We start from the raw sequence: 25,664 nt of genomic DNA on the forward strand, positions 1-25,664 counted from the left end.
AAGTAAATGGGATATAGTATCAGAGTTGAACTAGAGCAATGCCTGCCTCTTGTCCCAGCCACCAGGTGTTTTTAAACTTGGCCTGACAAACATCCCTTTCCTCCTTCCATATACAGTTTTACCTCGGGTTACATACGCTTCAGGTTACATACGCTTCAGGTTACAGACTCCGCTAACCCAGAAATATTACCTCGGGTTAAGAACTTTGCTTCAGGATGAGAACAGGAATTGTGCTCCGGCGGCGCGGTGGCAGCAGCAGGCCCCATGAGCTAAAGTGGTACCTCAGCTTAAGAACAGTTTCAGGTTAAGTACGGACCTCCAGAACGAATTAAGTATTTAACCTGAGGTACCACTGTACAGTGGTGCCTCGCAAGACGAAATTAATCCGTTCCGTGAGGCTCTTCGTATAGCGGTTTTTTCGTCTTGCGAAGCAAGCCCATTGACAGCTTAGCGGATTAGCGCTATTAGCGGTTTAGCAGCTTTTAGCGGATCAGCTGATAGGCGGCTTATCAGCGGATCAGCTGATAAGCAGCTTAGGGCTTAGGAAAAGGGGAAAAAAAGGGGAAAAACCCCGCAGGAACTCGCAAGACATTTTCGTCTTGCGAAGCAAGCCCATAGGGAAATTCGTTTTGCGAAGCGCCTCCAAAACGGAAAACCCTTTCGTCTAGCGGGCTTTCCGTCTTGCGAGGCGTTCGTCTTGCGGGGCACCACTGTAAATGATTTGTATCATTTGCTTTTATGGAGGAAGGGGGAACAGGAGCACGACTCTGCCCTGAACTCCCAATGTACAGCCTCCACCAACAAGGACTTCATGGTTGGGAAGTCCCTGTAGCGTACAAGCATTCATTCAGCAACTTCTTGCTTTCCAGACGACATAATAAACGAGCATTTCCCCACTTTCTCTTGAGGAGAAGTGGAAGAGGCTATGAAACTAATTGTGTGGGGTGTTGGATCTTCAGTGATGACATCTGCAAAATTCTGCATGTATTTTGCATTTGATGTGATCCAGTTATCAAGAGTCTACTTCCATTACCCTTGATAATGTTGGTGTTGATATTTGTGTGCTGCTGAGAATGGGGCTAATTTAGGCTTGATTCCCCATCCCCACCCCCCTCATCCAGTGGAGCCAGAGTATGCAGAATCTTCTCTCTTCTGAGGATGCTCTCCTACTAGCTGGGTGTCATTCCTCATTATTTCATGCCATTTCACTCTACTCTAGCTTCCATTTCTGCTTCTTTTACACCAGACAGTCATAAATATTCATGCGGGCTTCCGTCATCCCTTTAGTCTTGTATACTTAGCTCATGGCCTGTTACTACTACTTTTTTAAAGGGCTTTGTCTTCGCATGCCAGTGGAGAGGGCTGCTTAGTGTACTAATGTTTGAGACTCTTAGCTTTGCAGTTGAAAGCACCCGGGCCCTTTTGAGAGCTACAGACTCGCTTTGTGTTTGCAGGGTTTTTTTGTTTTGTTTTTTTTTGGAAATTTAGCCATCAGTTGCTGCATCTGGATGATGATTCTAGAGAATTTTAAACATTCTTCCATCTAACTGAATTTTATTGTGAGTTTCCATATTATCTCACCCACTTTATATACAAGTCACAGTATCCTCTGTACTCTTAAATATTCATTTCTTGCTGTGACTCTAGCATGTCTCACCATATCTGTCTAAGCTGTTTAACTTACAAAAACAGGGGCATGTACTAACTAGCATGAAATTTGGCCCCAACTTCCTACAAATCCTCAAACAAATATACTCCCAAGCCTCAGCAAAATGCAGAACTAACAATATGGACTCTAATACCACAGCAATCCAAAGAGGCACAAAACAAGGATGCCCACTGTCTACCTTCTTATTTATCCTGGCTCTGGAACCCTTAGCAATCCGAATCCGAGCAGCCACAGACATCAAGGGAGTGGAAATAAAAGGCAGAACATATAAATTAGGGCTCTTTGCAAAATTTACTTGTAGGCCCAACACCATTGCAAATGTGTTGAGTTTTCTCATTAGGGAGGTTGCGGTGTTTAAGGGGTCTGGTGTTGTGACCATTAGGTCATCTGCAAAGTCAGAAGCTATGTGCTTCAACACCCCTCCTCACACCCAAAAAGAACTCACTAATGTCATCAAGATAAAACTTTGCCACACCAAGTTCAGATACCTAGGAGTACAAATAACCAGAAACCTCAATAAATTATACCTCCACAACTACAAGCCCCTGTGGCGCCAAATAAACAAAGACCTAAAAAGATGGAACAACATGAATTTCACTCTCTCAGCCATGATCAAAATGATCACCCTCCCAAAACTAACCTACCTATTCCAAACCCTCCCAATCTGGATTCCCCAAACCCAACTCCGCAGATGGCAGAGAAAACTACACTTCTTTATCTTCTCACACACAAAAAAACAAAAATAAGCCCCAAATACCTGCACCTCCCCAACATAGAAATATATTACATTGCCAACCAAATACGCCATATAATCCCATATATACTAGAAGATAAGACAAAACAATGGATACACCTAGAGAAGGACACAATTGAAAATACCTGCACCACAGCATACCCTCTCCTCCCAAACAAACTAAGGAAAATTCCCACAACACTTAACAGGTACACACAGACCACGCTCAAAGCATGGAAAACAGTAATAGGCAAACTATCCCCAACCCCATCCCCACTAATTCCCCTGGCGTACCACCCATTATTCCACCACGCAGCACAAAACCTCCAGATTAAAACCTGGCAAACCAAAGGCTTATATCGCCTAATAGATTTCTATAAAAATAACAAACCTTTGGCAACACAAGAAATACAAGACAAACTAGAAGACACCCAAATGCCCTGGTTAACACATCACCAATTACATGCCCTCTTAAACAATCCAGTAGTAAAATCAGTAGCAACTAGGCCCCTGACAACCTTTGAAAACCTCCTCCTAACAACAAAGGGACATGGTACAGGGATGGTATCCATAATATACAAAATACTACTCCAAAATCCCACAAACTCCCTAGATGTGTGTGCAGACGCTGGTTGTCAACGTGCATCCAGCACGGATCAGGTTCGCAACCAGAGCGTCCACTGTTTACACTCTGAGGATGTCTGTCCAGTGCAACCCCACCCCCAATTTCAGCACCAAGGAGAACTCCCATTCTATACATTTGTGTGTGTGTTTTAAAAAATGACACACAAATGCTGCACCAATGATTACTTGAGAGAGAGTTGTAGAAGCTCAGAAGATCATCAGTGCTCAGAAAGCATGGTCTGATGAAGTAAAAGTGGAGGGTAGGAGACAATACTAACTGGTATGTTCCTTCATTTGCAAGAATGCTTCAGGTGGGGGTCAAGGAGTTGATCAAGGGGAAAATGCCTTTTTGAGTGGAACAGAAAGTGTGTCTCCAGTTTTAATCTGGGAAATTGCCCTTGGTGCCATTTTAAGAAACATTGGTGGGGAATTCGGCAATCAATAGCAGGATGCTAATAGCTTTTCCTCTTCCTCTGTGTTAACAGTCCTGAGAACTAAAATGTTTTTTTAAAAAAACACACACTAGGAATCTATCTGCAGCCTATGGGCTGTACAGGCACTTTCCTTACATGTAGCCCTTCTCTAAAGTGCAGAGTCATTGTGAATCCAAAATAAGAGAATCTAATGAAATGTGAAGGGATTGGAGCACTGAAAAGCATTTGCAGCGACCCAACTTTGAGGAGCTTCTTCTTCTGGCTGATAAAAAATAATAATTTACAGCTTTATTTGTAGGCAGCAAATTGCCTCACAGTGGGACTAATTTTCCAAGGAAGTGATTAAAAGGCCAATTTTCAAAACCTTAATGTAAGATTGGCCAAAGCACCAGTTAAAGAACAGAAAGAGCAAGACTATTTGTGCAGATAAATTTCATTTCCCCCCTCCTCAAGTTTTACTTTTGCTCTTTTCTCCCACTCCCTCAAATTCCTGATCTTGCAGTCCAGAGCAATTATGGCAGTGACTTGCAATTACAACAAGGATTCCTTTTCCAGAGTGCTGAGGCAGTATGCTGTTGAATGGACAGTTACAGGAGCAGCAAATAAGAGCATGTTAATTGGAACCACTGTAAATTAGTCCCAATGTCAGGCAATTTGCTGCCTACAAATAAAGTAGGGAGAAACAATATGTCAGATACAGAATTTTGACCAATGTGGAAAGAGGTTAGTGTTTGTGTGCCCGAAAGGCAAGAACAGCAGTGGAACTGTTATGAAAGAAGCAGAACATGCATTTCAGGCAAGTGAGTGTTAACCCAACCTCTCATAAACACTTGTGTACCTTTGGTGTCTCATTTTGGTTCAAATGTAGAATAATTCAGCAAACCAGAAGAGATGTTAATGGGACTGGTGCTTATCTCCTTGTTATCTTCATATATGTTTGCGGAACCATGAAAGGTCCAACTATGTGTTTTAATGTTGCAACCTGCCCTGTAAGATTCACTCTAAGGGTGGTGGTTGTTGCTATTATTCATTATTCATTATTGTTACTCCCCAGTACTCTCCAGTACATTTTAACACAGCATGGTTATGGACAGGGCTGTCACTGTTTTGTAAAACTCAGTACTGTATTGGCCTGAATATAAACTGCACTTTTTTTCCAAATTCTGATCGTGAAAAGTTAAAGTGTGGCTTTTATTCATGACCTTACACCGCTGGCAAAGTGGTGCAGCTCTCTCCCCCCCCCCCAGCCCGGGAGTGCAGGGCAATGGTGTGCCGCCTGCCCACCGCTCCCAAGCCTCCCCATAGCCATCGGGGGGGGGTGCTGCTGGCAAAGCAGCATGGCTCCCCCCCCCCCAGAGAGCAGTGCAGGGCAATGGTGCGCAGCCTGCCCGCCACTCCCAAACTTCCCCTACGCCGACTGAGGGAAGAGGGGGGAAGGCCTCTGGCAAAGCGGCACAGCTCCCCCCCCCAAAAAAAAAGCATCCCGGGAGCATGGGGCAATGGCCCCCGTCCCATCCGCAGCTCCCAAGCCTCCCCCAAGACACTGAATTTTAAAGGTGCAGCTTATTTGTGGGTGCAGCTTATATTCGGGCCAATGCGGTATCTCACTTTTGGATAGCAGGCTGATCAAATGAATCCACTGATAGTTGCTTATTCTTAATGTAACAGCGAACTTGAACACCAGTGATTAGAAGCAGGTGAGCAGATTACCAAGAATCACCGGTGGGAAGTGCTGCAGTTCAAGCCTGTATATCACAAGCATGGTGGAAGTCCTCTGTAATAGATGTGTGGGGCTTAGTAGTGATTACAGTGGTGCCCCGCAGGACGAATGCCTCGCAAGACGGAAAACCCGCTAGACGAAAGGGTTTTCCGTTTTGGAGGTGCTTCGCAAAACGAATTTCCTATGGGCTTGCTTCGCAAGACGAAAATGTCTTGCGAGTTCCTGCGGGTTTTTTTCCCTCCCCCCCTTTTTCTAAGCCGCTAAGCCGCTAAACTGCTTATCAGCTGATCCGCTAAGCCGCTTATCAGCTGATCCGCTAAGCCACTAAGCCGCTTATCATCTGATCCGCTAAGCCGCTAAGCCGCTTATCAGCTGATCTGCTAAGCCGCTAATAGCGCTAATCCGCTAAGCCGCTAGTGGGCTTGCTTTGCAAGACGAAAAAACCGCAAGACGAAGAGACTCACGGAACGGATTCTTTTCGTCTTGCGAGGCACCACTGTAGTTATTGGTGAGGAACAGCACTTTGTACATACATATGCAAAGAAACTCTTTTACCTGTGTTCCAGAGCAGAAGCCTGGTGTCGAGAACGGGTTGTAGTGCTAATGGATCAAATTAAGCCCACAGAGATGATGAGCAGAGCTCTTGTCCATGCTTTCTGAGTGGGCTCTTGTCAGCAGGCACTGGCAAATCATAGGTATTTGCTCATTGTAACTAGCGAGACAAGCAACTTAGAAGCTGCAATGCAGGTCCCTTTGCAGTTGCACCCAGCGCTTGGCTGGCACCGGCCAATTGATTCAGGGATCAAGATTGATTTGAGTGATGAACCTATTCTTACTTTACTTTGTTGGAATGAGAACTGAAAAAGCAAAATATAGAGGTTCTTGCCCTTATTTGAGTACAAAATAGTATGTATTGTTGTGTGTTTGTTTTTAATATGCAGTGTGGGGAATGGCTACTTGGGCTTTGGTTCAATGCCAGTTTAGCTCTTAGTGTGATTTCATGTTGGGGCATCCTATTGCCCTCTAATTTTATTTTATTACTCTTTCAGTTTAAGGTTACTCATTTTGTCTACTGAGGTTCTGTTTAAGGTGCCTATTCCACTCAGCTTTGAACTTTTTTATTATTATTTAAAAATAATATTTATTCAACTTTTAAAGATTACACAGAGAAAAAAGAAAAAACAAAAAATAATAAAGACAGAAAAAATACAAGCAATTTAAAAAAAAGACACAAATCAAACTTTTACATAACTTTCTTTCCTTTGCTTATTTCCTTGACCTCCTCACACCTCCCTTTTTTGTATTCTAGTTCAATTAGATATTTCAGCAAATCCTTTCCAGCTTTGTTTTTATCCTATTAATTTATCTTAATATACTGTAATTTTACATTCTCGTTTTTCACCAATTAACAAATCCATTTTTACCTAATCCTTTATATCATTTCTGCTAAAACCACATTACTTCATTCCAACATCCTTCTAACATTCCTTAATTTTGCAATGTTTCTGTAGATAAACTTTAAATTTTTTCCAATCTTCTTCCACCGACTCTTCACCTTGGTCTCGGATTCTGCCAGTCATTTCCGCCAGTTCCATATAGTCCAGCACTCAGCTTTGAACTTTTGGAAAGCTGTCAATACATTTAAAAATAAATTTTCAACTGTTCAGCCCAGTCAAAGCAGGATTGCATCTTTGCCTTTTCCCCATCCATGCATCAATTCCTTGCACAAAGCATGCAGTTCAAACTCCTCAATCAGTTATGTGGAGGTAGCCAGAGAAATAGTTGCAAGACTTGCATTTTAGCTTTCAAACACCAGAGTCATCATTGGCAAAAAGAATGCTTTCAAACGGCTGAACTAAAGTTATAATAGTATAGCCATGTAGATAAATGCTAACCCTAAAAGCTTGCCTATGTTCTGTCCTAGAGCTGTTTGAAGGGCAATGCAGCCAAACTCCTTGCCAAGACAGGACCTTTCTTTTCCTCAAGCCACTGGCTAATTGCCACATTTCTTTACATTTTAATTTGACTGGCGTGCAGAATTATGAGATGTCACCATTTTGTGTGAGCATTTGCCTAAAAGCTCACCATTACAAGCCACTGAACGACGACTGAGGCAGTAGACTCCCCTCCTGCTCTCCTAGCAGTACATGATGTTCCTGGCTGCTTGAATCCATGTGAGCAGCTGCTCACACTAGAAATAGCTGCTTTAGATTTCCTTGCTAGCTTTCAGAAATATACTCTTAAATGTCTGATATTTAGACATTGAACTTTCCACTCAGTACTTGATGTGCTTAGCTGATGTGAAAAAGCTGTTCCATAGGCTATCCTGTTGTGTATGCATTGGCTGCTTTGAGACTGAGGCAGAGCTGGGAACCAGGTTTAAATTTCCATTCCGGGCTTATCCACATTTACCTTACCAGGCATGGTATGCACTTTAAACCTCTGTATCCAGACACCCTCTCCCCCTTTTTTTGCTCCGGAGTTTTCCTGCAAAAACCCGCTCTTCAGAACTCCATTGGAGCAAATGGCAAACTGCAGAAAACCCAAATTTGTTCCAATTGAGCACTAAAGAGCTTTGAAGCCTACATCTGCGCCTGGAAAGAGCGGGGCAAACGTTGTGTAGATAAGCCCTCAGCATTAAAACTTGCTGGGTAGCCTCTAATGAAAGTGGTTAGCACGAGGCTTTTAGAATTCTTCTTAGCTGAACCCACCCCAGAGTATTCACCGTATTTTTCGCTCTATAAGACACACTTTCCCCTCCTAAAAAGTAAGGGGAAATGTGTGTGTGTCTTATGGAGTGAATGCAGGCGGGAGGCTCTGCTCAGCGCTCCCTTTAAGGAGCCATGTGGAGCGTGTGTGCGGCTCTTGGGGGCTTTTCCCCAAGGAGGGAGAAGGGCTGCCTCTCTGATTTCATCAACAGTATTCACTAGAATCCACAATCTTGGCATCCATTAAGTTTTCAGGAACTTTTGCTTTCAGAGAGCGTCTTATTATTTTTATTTTACTTTATTTTATTATTATTTGTACCCCACCCATCTGAGTGGGTTGCCCCAGCCACTCTGAGTGGCTTCCAGAATATCCAGAAACAAGCACTGACACCATCCAGATTCCTTCTGTATAGTTACTTATCTCCTTGACATCTGATGGGCGTTCCACAGGTGGGTGCCACTACCAAGAAGACCCTCTGCCTGTTTCCCTGTAACCTCACTTCTCACAGTGTGGTCACAAGATCACTCCCAGAATGCCCTGCTGCAACATACATTGGTTTCATGGCAGCTATGCAAGGATTCCTGCATATACGAGCCCTTTTCTTACATTGATTCCCTGATGGTAGGATGTTGGAAAACCACTGATCCAGCAATTCCAGGCACTTAGAAAGCCACCTTTTCCCAGCTCCATCTGGCTATGCTGGTGATCAGGCCTGGAAATTCTTGGCCTGGCCTACTGTTGATTACAGTCCCTAGGCACAGAATGCCACTGCTGCATTAGGTTAATGATAGCATATAACAAAGGTTGAATGGTGTTCCTGCGTACCCGTTGGGTGTGAGAGATTGCAGGCAAACGTAACTTTACAGGACTGCTAGTTAGTGCATGGAGGGATAGAGGAAAATAGAGCTGTATTGCTAGACAGACTCAGCTAGGCACAACCCTCTCCTTTGGAGAGGGAGGAAGTGAAGCCATTCCACTTCCTTTCTCCCTCCCTCTTTCCCACAACATGTAACCAACGAAGGATAGCATGTAAAAGCTTGCTCCCAAACTTTGAGCACTGGTTTTTCTACCCAAGGGTTGTTTTCTGCCTGTACTACCTGTGTTGCTGCATGGATCAATGCCTGACTGATGCCTTGAGTCTGCAAGTGAAACGTTTTAAACTTAACAGTGTGTGGTCTGCTGATTGCAAGAGAACTAGAAGCTCAACGGCATAAAAAGGTTTAGCAACCTGTATTCCTTATTCCGCTTATTGTTATGAGTTTAATACTTTGCCACTGGGGCTCTCTCAAGCACCCCACCAATTCTTTTGTTGTTCACCCACACACGTGGGTCCACAGGGATTCATATATTGAATTTCCTCCCACAGAAGGTGAGATTGAATGTGACATAGATGGGCCGCTGGCCTGATCCAGTACACTCCTCTTGGGTCCTGATAGGCTATAATGCCCTTCTAATACAGTGAGAGTAAATACTAGTAACAGTGCAGATTCCATTACTTGTTTGCTCTACTGGCTGGTATTCTGTTACAAAGGGTGGAGTGCTTTGAACATAGGAATGTATTGTGTCACCGAATCCTGAGGTCCTATTCCTCTGAATACTGTACTCGAACTTTTGAGTGGGCGTTCTTGCATTATGTAAATCTGCTCATATTAAGAACGGAGCCCGCTGCTTCTCTTTAATTACAGACACAGCGGGAAGCGGCTATTGTTGATTCTTATAATCTCTGGAAAGGTACTTCATTGTGCTATCACTTCAGCAATCTTGCACATTAACAGTCCTCACTGAATTAAAATGGTGAGATCCCAGTGCTTGAAGACATTTATATGAAAGAGATCCTTTTGTCACCTTACAGGGAAGTGTGTCCAGTATGATCCACACAAATAGTCATTATGTAGGCTGAAATGAGCTTCATGAAACTCGCAGATCAAAATCTTGGAAAACTTGGATGAAATGTACTTTAAAGGTTTTGCAAATGATAGTCTTTTATAACAATCCTAATGTAAGAGCTTATAATTTAAGATCTTGTTATATATTTCCCCCTGTTGGATGTACTGAGTAGATAACAGCATATTTTGTCTGGTTTATGATATTTTATATTGTGCACCACCTTGAGATTTTATGAGTGGGGCTGTATATAAATATTTCTATAGAATATGTCAAAGATTGTTCCCCCCCCCCCCCGAAAACAGCATCTAAAAACCCTATGCCTTTGAGGTTCTAGGCAACCACAAGATGGTAAAAAAAGAGTAAAGCTAGTAACTTTTTGTAGTCTCTTGCTCTGATCTGGTGTTGCCTCCCCCTCCTGAAGCATCTTCACTCTCAAATGCTATCTGTACTGGACGATTTTCCTCTTTGTGGGTTTGATTATATGGCAATCTTCTGCTACAACTTAAGTGTAACACCTGGAATGCATATTTTTTGGATGTGACTAATACTCTCTCAATTTTGTCTTCCAGTGGGGAAGACCTCTTTGATCACCAGGTTCATGTATGACAGCTTTGACAACACCTACCAGGTAAGACAGTATTTGTTTCATGATTTACAAATGTCAACTTATATAATGCAGGGATTTCTCAAGTGCGGGTTCCCAATAATAGAGACTTTCATGTGATTTTAACACTGTACAGCTGGGAGACAGTAGACCCCTTCCACTTGCTTTTAAAAATAATATTAATTTGTGCGCTGGGAGATTGGTTTCCTTTTTCAAAGGGGGAGGAAAAAATGGCCGTACATTTTGTTTGGATAACCAAAGCCACTTGGAAGCTTAGGGAGTCCCTGATCTGCCATGAGATACCTTGTTAACAGCTTGATCCAGCTCAGACATAAGAATTTACCCAGATCATGTTGATTTGCCTTATAAATAAATAAATCCGGAAAGGTAAAGGACCCCTGGATGGTTAAGTCCAGTCAAAGGTGACTATGGGGTGCAGGATAAAAAAGGTAAAGGTACCCCTGCCCGTACGGGCCAGTCTTGACAGACTCTGGGGTTGTGCGCCCATCTCACTCAAGAGGCCAGGGGCCAGCGCTGTCTGGAGACAATTCCGGGTCACGTGGCCAGCGTGACATCGCTGCTCTGGCGAGCCAGAGCCGCACACGGAAACGCCGTTTACCTTCCCGCTGGTAAGCGGTCCCTATTTATCTACTTGCACCCGGAGGTGCTTTCGAACTGCTAGGTTGGCAGGCGCTGGGACCGAGCAGCGGGAGCGCACCCCGCCGCAGGGATTCGAACCGCCGACCTTTCGATCGGCAAGTCCTAGGCGCTGAGGCTTTAACCCACAGCGCCACCTGCGTCCCATGGGGTGCAGGATACACACATAGCAAATTCACATGCCTACTATCTATGTGTGGGATGCGAGTAGCACTGTGGGTTAAACCACAGAGCCTAGGGCTTGCCGATCAGAAGGTTGGCGGTTTGGATCCCCGCGACAGGGTGAGCTCCCATTACTCGGTCCCTTCTCCTGCCAACCTAGCAGTTCGAAAGCACGTCAAAGTGCAAGTAGATAAATAGGTACCGCTCCGGCAGGAAGGTAAACAGTGTTTCCGTGCACTGCTCTGGTTCTCCAGAAGCGGCTTCGTCATGCTGGCCACATGACCCGGAAGCTGTATGCTGGCTCCCTCGGCCAATAAAGCGAGATGAGCGCCGCAACCCCAGAGTCGTCCGAGACTGGACCTAATGTTCAGGGGTCCCTTTACGTTTACCTTTACTTTCTATGTAGGGCTAGCTTGTGGTATTCGGGCTTCGTACACTTGATATTGTTGGTTGTTCTTGGTGAGGAAATACTCTCTGCAACCTGCAGTTGAGTGAATCTAGCTTCTAGGATTGAGCCCAGACAGCACTAAGAGAGCAATTGCATGCATTGTAAGTATTGGGCAGCAAAGTGCTCCTGAGAATCCCATCTCCAAATACATCTCAAGTCATCAAGGAAACCCCACATGCAGAGCTTAAGAAGTCCCTCTGCATATGAGCTGCTTGCTAAACACACTTTGGGGGTGCTTTCCCCCTAATTTAAAATAATTTGTAAGGGTAGTTCTTAACGTATTTCCTTCCAGTTACGAATTAGTCTTTCCTGCAACGTGAGCAACACTTGACCTAATGGCCAAATAGAAATTCCTGTTGGGTCAGCAGCTTTGGCAAAGCTTTCGTGGCACGGGACGACTTGGAGACGCCTCAATCCTCCCAGTGGAGGAAACATCTTTTCCATTTCCGGCCACTGTAATTACAGAGCCGTTGAAGCAGTTCTTTTATGTAATCATCTGTCTTTCTCATGGTCCCCTTTCAGTCTGCTTTTTCTCTGTGGAACACGTGCCCTAGATTTTGGCTTCGATCTTTGACCCTCAGCGCTTTATAATAACAGGGCTATCTCCATGGAAAGGAATCTTGGTATAATGAACGAACCAATTGTAAAGTGAATGACTAAAAGCCTGAAACTGCAAGGCATCTCTGCTGGACAGACTCTACCCTGTATTTCACTTTGCCTTGATTTGCATTGGGCGAGTATAATTTGGCCCTGAATTGCATCTGCCCATCCTTCCAGCAGCACCCTAGTTATGTTTTCTGCTCTGAATGGTTACAGAGCAGTTCTGTTGGATTTGTGTGCCCGTCCACCACTTGCTTTTCCTGTCTGCTAATCTAGTGAAGCACACTGTCTGTCTGGCCCCCCTCCCTTTAATAGGGGTGGGGAAAGGAGAGATTGAGACAGGCAGCAGTATCTTTGGTAGCTGGGGTGGCGTGGCAGGGAGAGAGCGGCAGTGTGAAAGTAGAGAAGCATCTGCAGAACAGTTACTTGTAAGGCTCCCTTAACTGTCTTTGTCCCTCTGATTCGAGTCTTAACATTAGCTCATGCCTGTACAGCACATGCTCAGAGAGCTCTGCAACCATAATTGCCAGCCCTATCTAAGGAGAGGGAAGACCTCCTTTAGCCAAGGGGGAGCTCCTGTTGTGTGCGCATAATGAATTGCGCAAACTTCACCTGAATTTGCATAATTTGTAAAAAACTTTCACTGCTACCAAATACGAGATCTTCAGAGAATGCTTAGTGAAGATGAAATATAGAATAGGGGAGCATCTATTTCTAGCCATAGTGGAGAAAAGCAATCAGGGGAGACAGTTCAGGAACTGTATAGGCAGGTACTGAGGCCTTCCCTGTGGCTTCTAAGCCTTCACTACTTAAATGATTTTAATAGCCATAAGGGTTGAAATGTGAATGCTGTGATTATGAATTTTAAAAACTAAGCCACTAGTAGGGAGAATAGGTGGTTTGCATTTCTGCACTTCTCAAATGAGGGATGGGTTTATTTTATGTATTTTTTAATATTGTTCTCTTCCTTCAAACAGGGTGGCTATCGATATAAAATTACCGAAAGCAAACAATATAGTAATAAAACAATAATTAAACCATGAAATTACAGTGAAATTTATACAGATCAGCAGCAACAGTCACTTACAGCCCTAGTAATTTTGGGAGGTACCTCCTTCTAAGACCCAAAGGCCTGTATAAATAAAAATGAATTTATCTTATACCTGAAGACTTTTAATCTGGGTGCTAATCAAATATCTCATGGGAGTGTTCTATAATTGGGGTGCTGCCACCAAGAAGATGATGAGGTGAGAATTATGTTGTTAAAAAAGGACAGGTGACTTGTCAGAATTCATGCAGGAAGCAATCATGTCCGTTTTGCTATGTTGGTCCCATAGAATACTTGGAGTCTTAGAGCAATATATGATTTTAGGCCAATCCCCATGCCTTAGGATATTCAGTCAAGCAGATGTTTGTCTCACCTTCTCTTCACCTTCATGGGAAAAGATCCCAGTTTCCGTGGCTAGCATATTAATGGCTTAAAGGGCAAAATTATTTAATGAGCTGTGTTCAAGAGACTATTAAGAGGCAATAGCCATCTTCAGATTTTAAGTGGCTATCGCTTAGATGATGGCACAAATTTGCTTTCTGTTGCTTTGGGTAGGCTCTAAACCAGTGGGTCCGAATTACAAGAAAAGGGCTTTAGACAAAACTTGAGAAACTCTTGCTTACGGTACGAGATGTTCCATGGCAGAGCAGACTGCCTCATAAGTTGCAAACTCTTTCAGGGGGACATCCAACCTCAACTTAAAACCTTAAGACTTGCCATGCCTTGGAACTTAAGATCTTATTACATGGAAAAGGGAACAGATGGACAGATGATGTTATTAACTGTGCAGAAATGCCCCTTGCTTTGACAGATATGAAAGTTAACTTGGAGTCCAGGAAATGGTCACTGTTTCTTTTCAGTTTTCATCAGAGGCAATTAGTGCTCAGTGGATACGATAAAGGTCTGACCTTTATATCAGAAGCTGGGATTGGGTGCTGTTCTTGCTTGTCTAGACCAGGTGGGAATGGGCTTCTGTTTGTTGTTCTCCTTCATTTCCCCCTTGGGAGATTCTTCTAGCTTAGCTACTCCTTCCTGATAAAAAGCTATGTCTGAAAGGCTTCTCACAAGCCTGGGGCTATCTAGGGTTTGGTGGTGGAAATAAGACAGCAAGCAAATCAGTGTTGCTCAGCACCTAGACAGAAAAACCCTCATACTGTTGTCAGTCACTAGAAAAATTAAGAAGATTGTATTTTAAATTTGCTGTGTGTGTATGTGGTGCATGTGCCTGCTAGCTGCTGTGCAGGACTTTAGCTGTTGCCTGCCAGTTATTATTAATAAACTGCCTTCAGGAGAACATCAGAACAGACTTGCAAATCAGTGCAGCATTTCCTACTGAGTGTCAGAAAAACTGAAGGAGATGAAATGGCACATTTTGTAGAGGAGGCTTCTCATACCACGGCGAGCAAAAGGCTCCATTTTTAATTGCTAACAGTGTGTGCAGGTTTTTTCCATGCTTGTAAATAGTCTCAAATTTTTATATATGAATCTCTGCAAACACACATATACTCCTTGTCGAAGACCAAATTTTGCTGCTTTGGCAAGCATAGAAATGTCTATTTGTCTAGAAAGCCATGCGGGGCCATATCATTTTGACCACTGTGTATATTTTTAGTGAATCCCATCCTTCATTTGCTTAATTCCAAAGAGATACCACATTTGGCAGAATGGAATGCTGCAGTGGTGTTTGGTGGAGACACAAGGATATATTAAAGTCATGAGAAAGGGCAGATTAGCAGTCAGTCATATCATGGGGAACCCATGTGCCTGGGATTCTGTTCAAATCTTTAAGCAGACTTGTTGAGCATACAAAAGAAAAACAGTTGCTATAGCTATATTGACTACTCTTTGTTGGCTTGTCTTCTTCAGCAGCAGTCTTGGAGACGTATCTGGGCAAATAACGTATCAGAGATTCATGAGAATTGTCATTTGGAGAGGTTGCTGAGAATTCTGTTGGATCCCATGCAGAAGTATAGTTCCCAGGCTTCTCTGGAAGAGGGTTTGACTTGTTAAAGTAGTTTAAAAGTTTGTGATGTAGATACACCCATTTTGGAACAGGTGTTTGTTCAGCTGGATTTGGCAAATAGGTGGAGCTTTGGATGTGTTTAGAACTTCCGTAATGAAATGCTGGAAATGAAATTAGCTGGAAATGACCAGACTTTTAAGTGTGTTCAAGAAGCTTCCATGGCCCATCTGGAAAACCTAAAATGGAATGGCGTGAATAATTAGCACCCAAAGTTGCTATGAAAGAAGGTGAATCCTGTTGCATTGGTCTCCCCGCCACCCACCCCTCCCAAGCTGATTTTCAGTGGGGAAGATACCTTTCCTTTCCCAGATAGGGTGTTGGCACGAAAGCCAATATGTCTGAAAGAAACGTTCAATCTTCTCTAGCATTGCCTGCTGCTCCTTTCTTTCCTCCCACCACCTTCCCAGTGTGCTCCTTTCTTTCCTGCTGCTCCTTTCTTTCCTTTCCACCACCTTCTCCCAGAGAGCCAGTGTGGTGTAGTGGTTAAGAGCGGTAGTCTTGCAATCTGGTGAACTGGTTCGATTCCCCGCTCCTCCACATGCAGCTGCTGGGTGACCTTGGGCCAGTCACACTTCTTTGAAGTCTCTCAGCCCCACTCACCTCACAGAGTGTTTGTTGTGGGGGAGGAAGGGAAAGGAGAATGTTAGCCGCTTTGAGACTCCTTTGGGTAGTGATAAAGCGGGATATCAAATCCAAACTCTTCTTCTTCTTCCCTCTCTCAGGTCTAAAATTACCTTCTTCATTATAGCTTTCCCAAAGCGCTCCAGCTTTACTACCACATGGTTTCCTTCACTTCTCCCTTGCTAGTTCTATTCTGCTAAATACTCTGAGCAGGGGCCACATCACATCCATCTCCTCAATGGCACATAACACACTACTTGTGCTGTGACCTTTGAAATTGTTTTTGTGGAGGCAGAAAAACATAGGAGGATCTTCACTTTTGGGGACACTCCCCTTTGGGAAATCCTTTATAACTGTTTGCCCTCCCTTGTTGCATGTGCATGTTTGATCATGCTTTTTAAAGGAAGTTCAGGTCTTTTTTGAGCAGTTCCAATGGATCCTGCCATTGGGTAAATTTCATGATCCATGGATTATTGTGATTGCATCCCTGTAGATTATTGCTGGCCATTTACTTGAGATCAGAAATGAGTCCCCCCCACCCCCATTGTTCAATATTGTAGGAATAAGTGGCCTTGGCATTGCGGCCAATATATGAGGTATTTTTGTCCTTTCCAAATGGCAGGGTAGATCTTTGGTTTTTGGGAACATGACCTAAGCAACCTAAGAAAAAGTAACGTATTTGCTCACTGATGAAAACTTTGTTTTGCAGGCAACTATTGGCATTGACTTCTTATCAAAAACCATGTACCTGGAAGATCGCACAGTGAGTAAGACTTTTGTAGTAACTGGACTACTCTAGTCCAGGGAGCACATTCGCAGTCTAAATGGAACTTAGGTCCAAATGCGAGAGCAGCCTGGCGTTCCAACCATGTCTGAATTGGGTCATGGCTGGAGATGCTACCTCTCTCCCTGTCAGTGCAAACTCTTCAGAATGCCAGATGGCATGTCTACACTGGCTTGAAAAATGTATGGTTCAACGTGCATTTGGGGGCTTACAATTAGATCACACTGCTGTAGAACAGACTTTATGTGAAAACACAAACCTAGATCTCAGTGGAACACTTGTAGATTTTATGGGGCATTTTTCTACAGATTGGCTTTTTGTTTGCTTTGCAGATAAACTCATTTAAGCCAGCTAGCAATTAACACAGTGAGCAAAAGCTGCCTTACTACCATAATTAGAGATGCAGAATAAGTAAGGTGGTTTTTCTTTATTGGATAGTCTGTTCTTGGGCTGAGACAGGGAGGGGAACCCGTGACCTCCAGATGTTGGCCTCCAGTTCCCATCATTGGGTAGCATGTCCATGTCCAGGGATGATGGGAGTTGTAATCCAGCAACATTTGGAAGCCCTACAGCTTCCCCACTGCTGAGCCAGAAGGATGCAGACGTTTGCATTTTCCAGGTCTGTCACTGAACAGAATGGGAAAGTGGTCCTCCATTGCTCCCTACATCTGCTTTTCTTTATTTGCAATATCTGCTGCTGTTTCTTCAATCCAAGCAATCAGAGCTGCTTGTAAGCAATAACAACATTTTATTGTTATTATTTATTTCTTAAGCTTTTTGGCTGCTATATTCAAGAGCCTCAAAGCATAATATCAAAACATGAACTGTTAAAAAGCGGTTCCTTCACCCTCCTAACACAGGTCCTAACCATCACAGACAGCCATAAAAGAGAGGGGCTGGATGCCTGATTTAGAAGCTCGAATTTGGCTGTCACAAAAGGATGCTGTCCCTTTGAAAGCACACAAACACTCCAGTTTTTAATTTTATTGTACATTGTTTTTAATCCTTGCAACAACACTGAGGCAGCAGATATATATTGCCTCTTTAGTTATCTCATTATAACCCATCTTCTGTGATGGAGCCAAAGATGCTACATTTTGTGCCTTCAGACCCATGCCCCTTTCAAGTGGGAAACAGAAGGCAGATACAACACAAGACGAGCTGATTTGGGCTTCACAAGTTGGTTGGTTTATATCACCTATTTCTTGTTCCTTCACCCAAAGGATGCAGGATGCCGTGCATAATAAATAATGCCAGACACATAACTTAATAACGAAGTTTGTTAAACAGTACTTCGACCAGCACAAAATTGCCTCTCACATCTGAGAATGAAACAGCAGTGATACTCTCCCGATACCCAAGGACCCACGAGAACAAAAAGTTTTAACCAAAAAGCAGGGGAGCTTGCCTGCTCTCAGATACTACAAAGTTAAAAGGCAACCCCACTGTTTGCCACCTCTTGGTTCCATCTCTTAACATGGCAGTTGCTTTCCCCCAGGCTGGTGTATTAGGAAATGTATTGGCAGAGATGATGTTCATGGAATCTAAATGGAATTTACTTGTAGTACTAGACCAGCGTCCAGCAGTGTGGGTGCCCCCGATGATCCTAGGCTTCTCACTGTCCCAAGCCCCGATGTGTCCTTTCTGGGGTATTGTCAGATCGCTTTATGTGAATGCCCGCCATGAATGCTGGTTTGTTTGTGTTTTGACACGCTCCTTTTAACCAAAATGATTCTCTCTACATGGCCGCTGGCTGGCGATTGGCTTTGCTGATGAAACCCATTTGATCACTGCTCAGCTGATTGTTGACAGCCCCTGGTTCCTCATGAAAGATCCAATTTGGTCTGATATTTCGCCCACCGTGCCCTTGGCACAAGAGAGGGTCCCTCTGTGGAGGGAATGCTTCTAAACCTTCCCCTGCAAGCTGCAGCAAGACACCCAACTTCTACTGCCTGTGAAGGAAAGCTGCAGATTGGCGCTGCCCTCTGATGATTGGCAGCTGCGCAATCTGTTCCCTGTCTGCCAGAATGGGCGGGCCGCTGAAAAGTCCCGCCCTTCTGCTTCCGCTCGCAACCCTAAAGCGGTTCCTTCCATGCATGAGTTTTATATCATTTTTACTTCGCTTTTTTTGTTCTTAAAGAAAAAAAAGCAATCAAAAATTGATTCATTTTTAGTGGCAGTTTGGCTTTTTTTTTTAATTTTCTCCCATCCCACAGATCAGGTTGCAGCTGTGGGATACTGCGGGTCAGGAACGTTTCCGTAGCCTCATTCCCAGTTACATCCGTGACTCTGCCGCTGCTGTAGTAGTTTACGATATCACAAGTAGGTATATTTTGCTCTGGCTTTGACTTTGTTTTTTTTCTTGCTTGTTTTGACTTGATTTCTGTTAGGTACGGTTGCAATTGTGGGACACAGCAGGTCAAGAGCGATTCAGGAGCTTGATTCCTAGCTACATTCGTGACTCCACTGTTGCAGTTGTTGTTTATGATATCACAAGTGAGTGGGGGGGGGGGAATTTCTGCATTTCTGGTACTCTCTGCTCCCCCTCCCTCCCTCCCTCTTTCTCTTTCTCTCTCGCATCTATGCACACACACACATCTTCAAGCCTAGCTGTGCATGCCATACCACCTTCACCTGCTTGTTCCTCATTGTGGCATGAAAATTTTCTGGCTTGGAGCTTCAAGTGGGAGACTTTATATTTTTTTCCCAAACGTCTTGTGTGTAGGGACATGTTTTGAATTGGATTCACTTGAGCCGAACCTTGCAGCTAGCCGGAACTCGCACCTGCAATGTGCATTGATGAAGAGTGTCTTTGAGCACGTGCAGAAAGCATTTCCTCACTGCTGGCCACACAAAATTAACGTGCACATTGGGGACTTCAAAGAGGAGCTCTTCCAGGCTTCACAAGCGAGACCCCTGGCACTCCTGATGTTCTAAATTTTAAGCACTGTCTCCTATATGCAGCATTATCTCTGCAAGATTCTCTTCTTGAGTGGACCGTGGTACGTTTGCCCAAAGGTGTGCTAGGGTTTTCACCCTTGAAGCAAAACCTCTACCTCTTTTCTGTTCCATTTTTCACTTCTCTTCCCCTACCCCACCCTGTGTGCCCAGAATTCCTGAAAAGCAAGCTGACCTCATCGCCATCTTAGTTATCTGCTGTTCTATGGGTGTCACTGTCGTGTGTTTGGCTTCTGCAAACTGTAATTCTCAAACTGAGCTTCTCCACTGAAGTCATTCGCTGTTTGCTTCTCCGCTGCTCCTAAAAGCTGGGTGTGAGCTCCAAGGATTGTGACACACACCCCTCATGTGCCACATTTCTTTCTTTCCTAATCAGTTTTGCTCTTTCATTTCCAACCGAGGTATGTACATCTTTAAGAACTATTTAAAAACAAAAACAAAAAAAACTTAACCTTCACATGACAAACGAAAAACACAAGCAAAGCATTTTTTAAATTAAAAAAAACAAAACAAAAACAACTTAAGTTGCAAGAGAACCAAACTTTTTGCAGCTTCATCTCAAATCATCCTGTGTGGAACAAACAGATGGAATCAGAATTGTTGGCATTCAAGGGTAAAAAAAAGCAAAATGTATGTTATTTAACCAGCCAGGCTTCTCTTGAATGGATCCAACAAATGTGCTTTGGGTTCTGATTATAGAATCATAAAATTGTAGGGTTGGAAGGGATCCTGAGGATTATCTAGTCCAAGGATCAGCAAATTTTTTCAGTAAGGGGCCGGTCCACTGTCCCTCAGACCTTGTTGGGGGCTGGACTATACTTTTTTTGGGGGGGGGATGAATGAATTCCTATGCCCCACAAATATCCCAGAGATGCATTTTAAATAAAAGCACACATTCTACTCCTGTAAAAACACGCTGATTCCTGGACCATCCGCGGGCCGGATTTGGAAGGCGATTGGGCCGGATCCGGCCCCTGGGCCTTAGGTTGCCTACCCATGATCTAGTCCAACCCCCTGCAGTGCAGGAGTATGCAGTTGTCCCATATAGGATCGAACCTGCAACCTTGGCATTATCTGCACCACGCTCTAAATCAACTGAGCCCATCCAAGGCACACTGGCTTAGATACTTAGATAGGCACCCCCCAAAAAAAAAAAACTTTATTGAAATTTTTAAAAACAAACACTTCATGTTTCTTAATTATTTTTAATGTAAGCTAACGCAAGGAATTTATTGGAACGAAAGCTCCCCATCTCCTTCTCTTCCAAGCCCCGCAACTCATTTGTTTAGGTGCGCTTCCTAACCCTCAAGAAGGGCTTTAGTGGGGCGTGGGGGGAAGCTATTTCTTCCATTAATTTATTTTAGGATGCAAACTGTTGTTCAGGCAATCACTCCCCCTGCCCCCAAACTCTTGAGGATGCGTGTCATTCCTTGCTCAATAGTTGCTGTTTAAGTCCACGTCAGCTGAGTGAACTTCCTCTGTTTTTAAGTCTAGGGAAGCAGTCGGCCTCAGATAACCCTGGGTGGAAGTAGGCCAATGAAATCTCTGCAGCGAAAGCAGTTTTAACACTTAGCGCCTCTCTTGCTCACAACTGGGGAATGGACTCAGTTCTTGTCAGGTGAAGAATTGTTCAGGCTCTCTGCAGCTGACTACTCCCCCCCCCCCCAATCATTGCCAAGAAATATCCTGCCAGGACTCAGCACCTTTTCGTTTTGGGTTTTAACTGTTGCTTGCGTTGGATTTCAACTGCTGTGAGCTGCCTCAGCAGCCACTGTTTGCTAGGAAAGTGGAAGAAAAATGTACCAAGCTCTCTGTCCCCCAAAAAAGACTGAGAAAGATAAATCCATGAGCAGCAGCAAGGCTGTTGCCATCCTCCTTTCAACCACTCGTGTGCAATTGTCATTCTGTGCAGGTGTGATAATGTTGTTCCATACCCGACTACTTTCAAGCCCCCCTTCTCTCCTGTCTTTTTGGGTGGAGAAAGGTTAGATAAAATGAAGTTCAGTGCTACATTTTGCTTCATTCTCTGTCCAGACCTACATGCAAATTTTGCAGAGAGAAACACCGAAAGGCTGGTGTTATTTCTAACCCCCCCGCCCCCAAGAAACATGCAGACAACAAGCATACAGAAATATTCCTGGTTTTGTTCTCTGCCCAGTTTAATTTGTATGAACTCCATAGCTCAGCTATTCTGGAGTAATTTTCTCAACAGTGCAAATTAACAAATAAAGGAGTTGGGAGGACAAATTCATTTTTTTAAAAGCTGAGGTCCGTGACCATCCTTTTATCGGGGGCCCACAGTCTGTGAATCAAGCATGTATTAATGGGAGAGTAGGTCGCAGTTTAGGGACGCACGTGGCGCTGTGGGTTAAACCACAGAGCCTAGGACTTGCCGATCAGAAGGTTGGCGGTTCGAATCCCTGCGACGGGGTGGGCTCCCATTTCTCGGTCCCAGCTCCTGCCAACCTAGCAGTTTGAAAGCACACCAGTGCAAGTAGATAAATAAGTACCACTGCGGCCGGAAGGTAAATGGTGTTTCCATGTGCTGCTCTGGTTCACCAGAAGTGGCTTAGTCATGCTGGCCACATGACCCGGAAGCTGTATGCCGGCTCCCTCAGCCAATAAAGCGAGATGAGCACTGCAACCCCAGAGTCGGCCACGACTGGACCTAATGGTCAGGGGTGCCTTTACCTTTTAGGTCGCAGTTTAAGTAAGTAATAGGATATGGTTTATAGTCTCTGTGCATCCATATGAATGCCAACCTGACTTGCCACCTGCCCTGTTGGATGGCCCAGGATGCAGAGTGCTGAGCCTGCCCCTTTTTTATCCACCTCAGCCATGAGGTGGATAAACAGCTACATGGAAAGGCTACATGGTATTATTTTTCTCCTATTTGCTTTCTTAGCCTATGTCCCAAGAAAGCTCCATGTAAATAGATTTGATTCATTCTCTCTCTTATTTAAGGTTATCCATCTTTGACCTGGGGTGGTGGGAAGAGCTAGCAGGTCTTCCCTCCCCCCCCTTTTACAGAGGTTCCCTGTAATGCAGTTTGAAGAAGCTCTTTTTTAGGAGATAATACATGTTGTTTTCTGTCACTTCAGGCCCACTTCCGCTGGATGTGCTGAGAATATTACTTCTGCTGCTACCACTACTACTAATAATAATAATAACTTACACACCCTTCTCCCTAAGGTGACAGGGAGAGGTACAACCATTTTAAACACAGCACTGAAAACAATTTAAAACAACTTACAATCACAAAAATAGTGTGGGACCCCAGGTGTCAAAGGTCATGGCAAAGTGGTGAATATTCAGCCTTCACCAAAAACTTTATAGTAAGGTTGCCAGAAGCGCCATTGTGGGAATAGAGTTCCACGGCTTAGGGGCTGCTGCTGCTGCTGGGGGTGCCCGCTCACAGGCCACCTCCCTTCCCCCAGCTGTTGTGGATAGCAGACTACTAAAAGGGCCTCCTCCGCTGAGCCAAACACCCAAGAGGGTCTGTAGGGAAGGAAGCAGTCTCTGCAATATTTGGACCCGAGTCATTTAGAGCTTTAAATTCTCACGTGAGCACCCTGAACTGAGCCCAGAGACAAACTTGACAACCAGCGCAGTTCTTTTGAAATGGGTATTATGTGAGATCTAAACAGAACTCCAGCCATTTTGAAACCATTAATGGCATTTTGAAAAATTAGAAATTTTGAAGTAGTCTTCAAGGCTAGCCCCATGGAAAGTACATTGCAATAATCCAATCTAGAAGTGTCTAGAGCAGTGGCTCTCAAACTTTTTTCTCTGGGACTCACTTTCAGGATAGAAATTTTCTCACGCTAGGCCATTTTTTTTTAATCCATAAGAAATACATTGGAAAAGAAAAAGAAACATCCGCTAGCAGTCCTTGAGTTATAACATAGAACACACTTTGTAATATGATCATGGAAATCCAGAACGTATAAAACAATGCAGCTACATAAGAACACGAATCACTCCCAAAATATAATTGTAAACGAGCCTCTTTCATATGAAAGTATGCCTACAAACGCAATAAGAGGCGTGAGCTTGCAGTATCACTTGATGCTCTTGCTCTCATTTTGAAAAGATACCTATCCACATTCTGCAAATAAATAAAATATTTTGATGCTATATTATACTATGCTAAACTGAAATGTTTAAATTTTCCTTTGATTGCCCTTGAACCTTCCAGCCACACATTCCCTCCTGTCCTGCCACACCCTTATACTTGAAGAGTTCAACTTATCCCACATCCTTATTCGAGAGATTGACTCAAGTGCAGCTTTCAGATCAATGAAAGCTGCGTATAGCACACCACCTGGTTTCTTAACATACTTATCTATAAAATGGGCTAGTACAAAGCAACGGTCTATAGTGGATCTGCCTTGTCTAAATCCTGCTTGCTGTTCGGCAAGAATAGCTTCATCAGTTCTCCAATCAACTAGCTTATTGTGAAGATGCTTTGCATATAATTTGCTAATTACAGATAGCAAACTAATTGGTCTATATCTGGCCCTTTTTGAATAAAGAGATGACTACTACTGTGGCCCAAACTTCAGGGAATTACCCAGTCTGCCACAGCCGTTGAGAACCACTACTAGAGCATGGAGTCCAGTGGCCAAGTCACTTCTGTCCCAAAGGGGGCATAGCTGGCAAACCGGTTGTATCAGCACAAAGACCTGATCCTCTAGTGTCAGGGTTGGACCCAGGAGTTATCCCCAAGCTGCAAACCTGCTCCTTATACAAGAGGGCGACCCTATCCAGAACCCGTCATCTCTGCACCACCCTGCCTGTAGTTTTCGACACACCAAAATCTTAATTAACCTCTGGCACAGATGACAACCTGGTGCATCACACGCAGATGCTTTGAGAGTGATGGGAATGTTGTAAGGTGACTTTCACCTGCTTGTTTACTTTTCCTTCCTAGATGTAAACTCATTCCAGCAAACCACAAAATGGATTGATGACGTCAGAACGGAAAGAGGTAGCGACGTCATCATTATGCTAGTAGGGAACAAAACAGATCTAGCAGACAAGAGGTAAGGCAGCTGATTCCTTGCCGTTGTGGCCAATCCGACCGGCTTTTATATTGAGAGAGTCTGTGCTGTGCGACGGTATAGGGTGTATGATTTGGCCCTTGGGCTGTATGCAGCTCCACAGGTATAGGGCTGTAATTGGAGGCCTGAGGAGCTGAAGCCTGGAAAATATGGAAATCATAACATCAGTGCATCTTGAACTCATATGCTCCTTCCCCCACCCCACCCAGTATTAGGATGTTCAGATGGTCAGTCTGCAAAAGGAGAAAAGTAATGGAGCAGTAGAGATGAACTCAATAGAAACATATGGTATTAAGAGGTTAACTCATGATGATTCATGTACCGCTTACAGCCAAAAAGAGGTGTGGGATATGAATTGACAGTTCCAAGGAGCGCTCTTGAAGAGGGCAAACCTCCTTCAGAGCGTTAGGAAGGTTCCTAGAGAAATGATTCATCTTTTCAGTCACCAAAATGAGACCCAAAACTTCCTGCTCCCTTAAAATGCATTTGCTGTTTCTCCCATGCTCTCTCAGAGTGGCCTGGTGTCACTCCCAGCCTTCCTCCAAACACTAGCGCAGCACCCACCTCTTCACTGAAGTTTTTGGCTTAACCCACCAAGTCCTCAACCCTTCCTGAAATACGCATCCCTTGTTAACTGTGTAAAAATCTGAAAAAGTATTAAATCCTTGAGTTATTCACAGGGGGCTGTCTCCCTTGTTGGGTTACTTTTTAAGTGCATTGACAGCGCTATAAAAATGCAGGTCTTGCTTGTTCATAGAATCATAGAATCATAGAGTTGGAAGAGACCACAAGGGCCACCGAGTCCAACCCCCTGCCAAGCAGGAAACACCATCAGAGCACTCCTGACATATGGTTGTCAAGCCTCTGCTTAAAAACCTCCAAAGAAGGAGACTCCACCACACTCCTTGGCAGCAAATTCC

At 44.0% G+C, this 25,664-nt stretch overlaps 1 protein-coding gene across 3 annotated transcripts in view; it reads left to right on the forward strand.

The window, feature by feature from the left end:
• The window catches only part of RAB6A (RAB6A, member RAS oncogene family), a 59,547-nt gene that overhangs the window by 24,928 nt on the left and 8,955 nt on the right, over positions 1–25,664 (forward strand). Inside the window, exons 2-6 of one of the 3 annotated variants that reach the window (XM_079974207.1) lie at positions 10,346–10,404; positions 16,649–16,702; positions 18,940–19,053; positions 19,114–19,219; positions 24,615–24,726. In XM_079974207.1, the coding sequence (XP_079830333.1) occupies positions 10,346–10,404; positions 16,649–16,702; positions 18,940–19,053; positions 19,114–19,219; positions 24,615–24,726 (445 nt within the window). The remainder of the gene's footprint in view (positions 1–10,345; positions 10,405–16,648; positions 16,703–18,939; positions 19,054–19,113; positions 19,220–24,614; positions 24,727–25,664) is intronic. The other 2 variants (XM_079974206.1, XM_079974205.1) reach the window with 2 other exon arrangements.

This window comes from Podarcis cretensis, assembly GCF_951804945.1.
Source record: "Podarcis cretensis genome assembly, chromosome: 4".
Classification (NCBI taxonomy): Eukaryota; Metazoa; Chordata; class Lepidosauria; order Squamata; family Lacertidae; genus Podarcis; species Podarcis cretensis.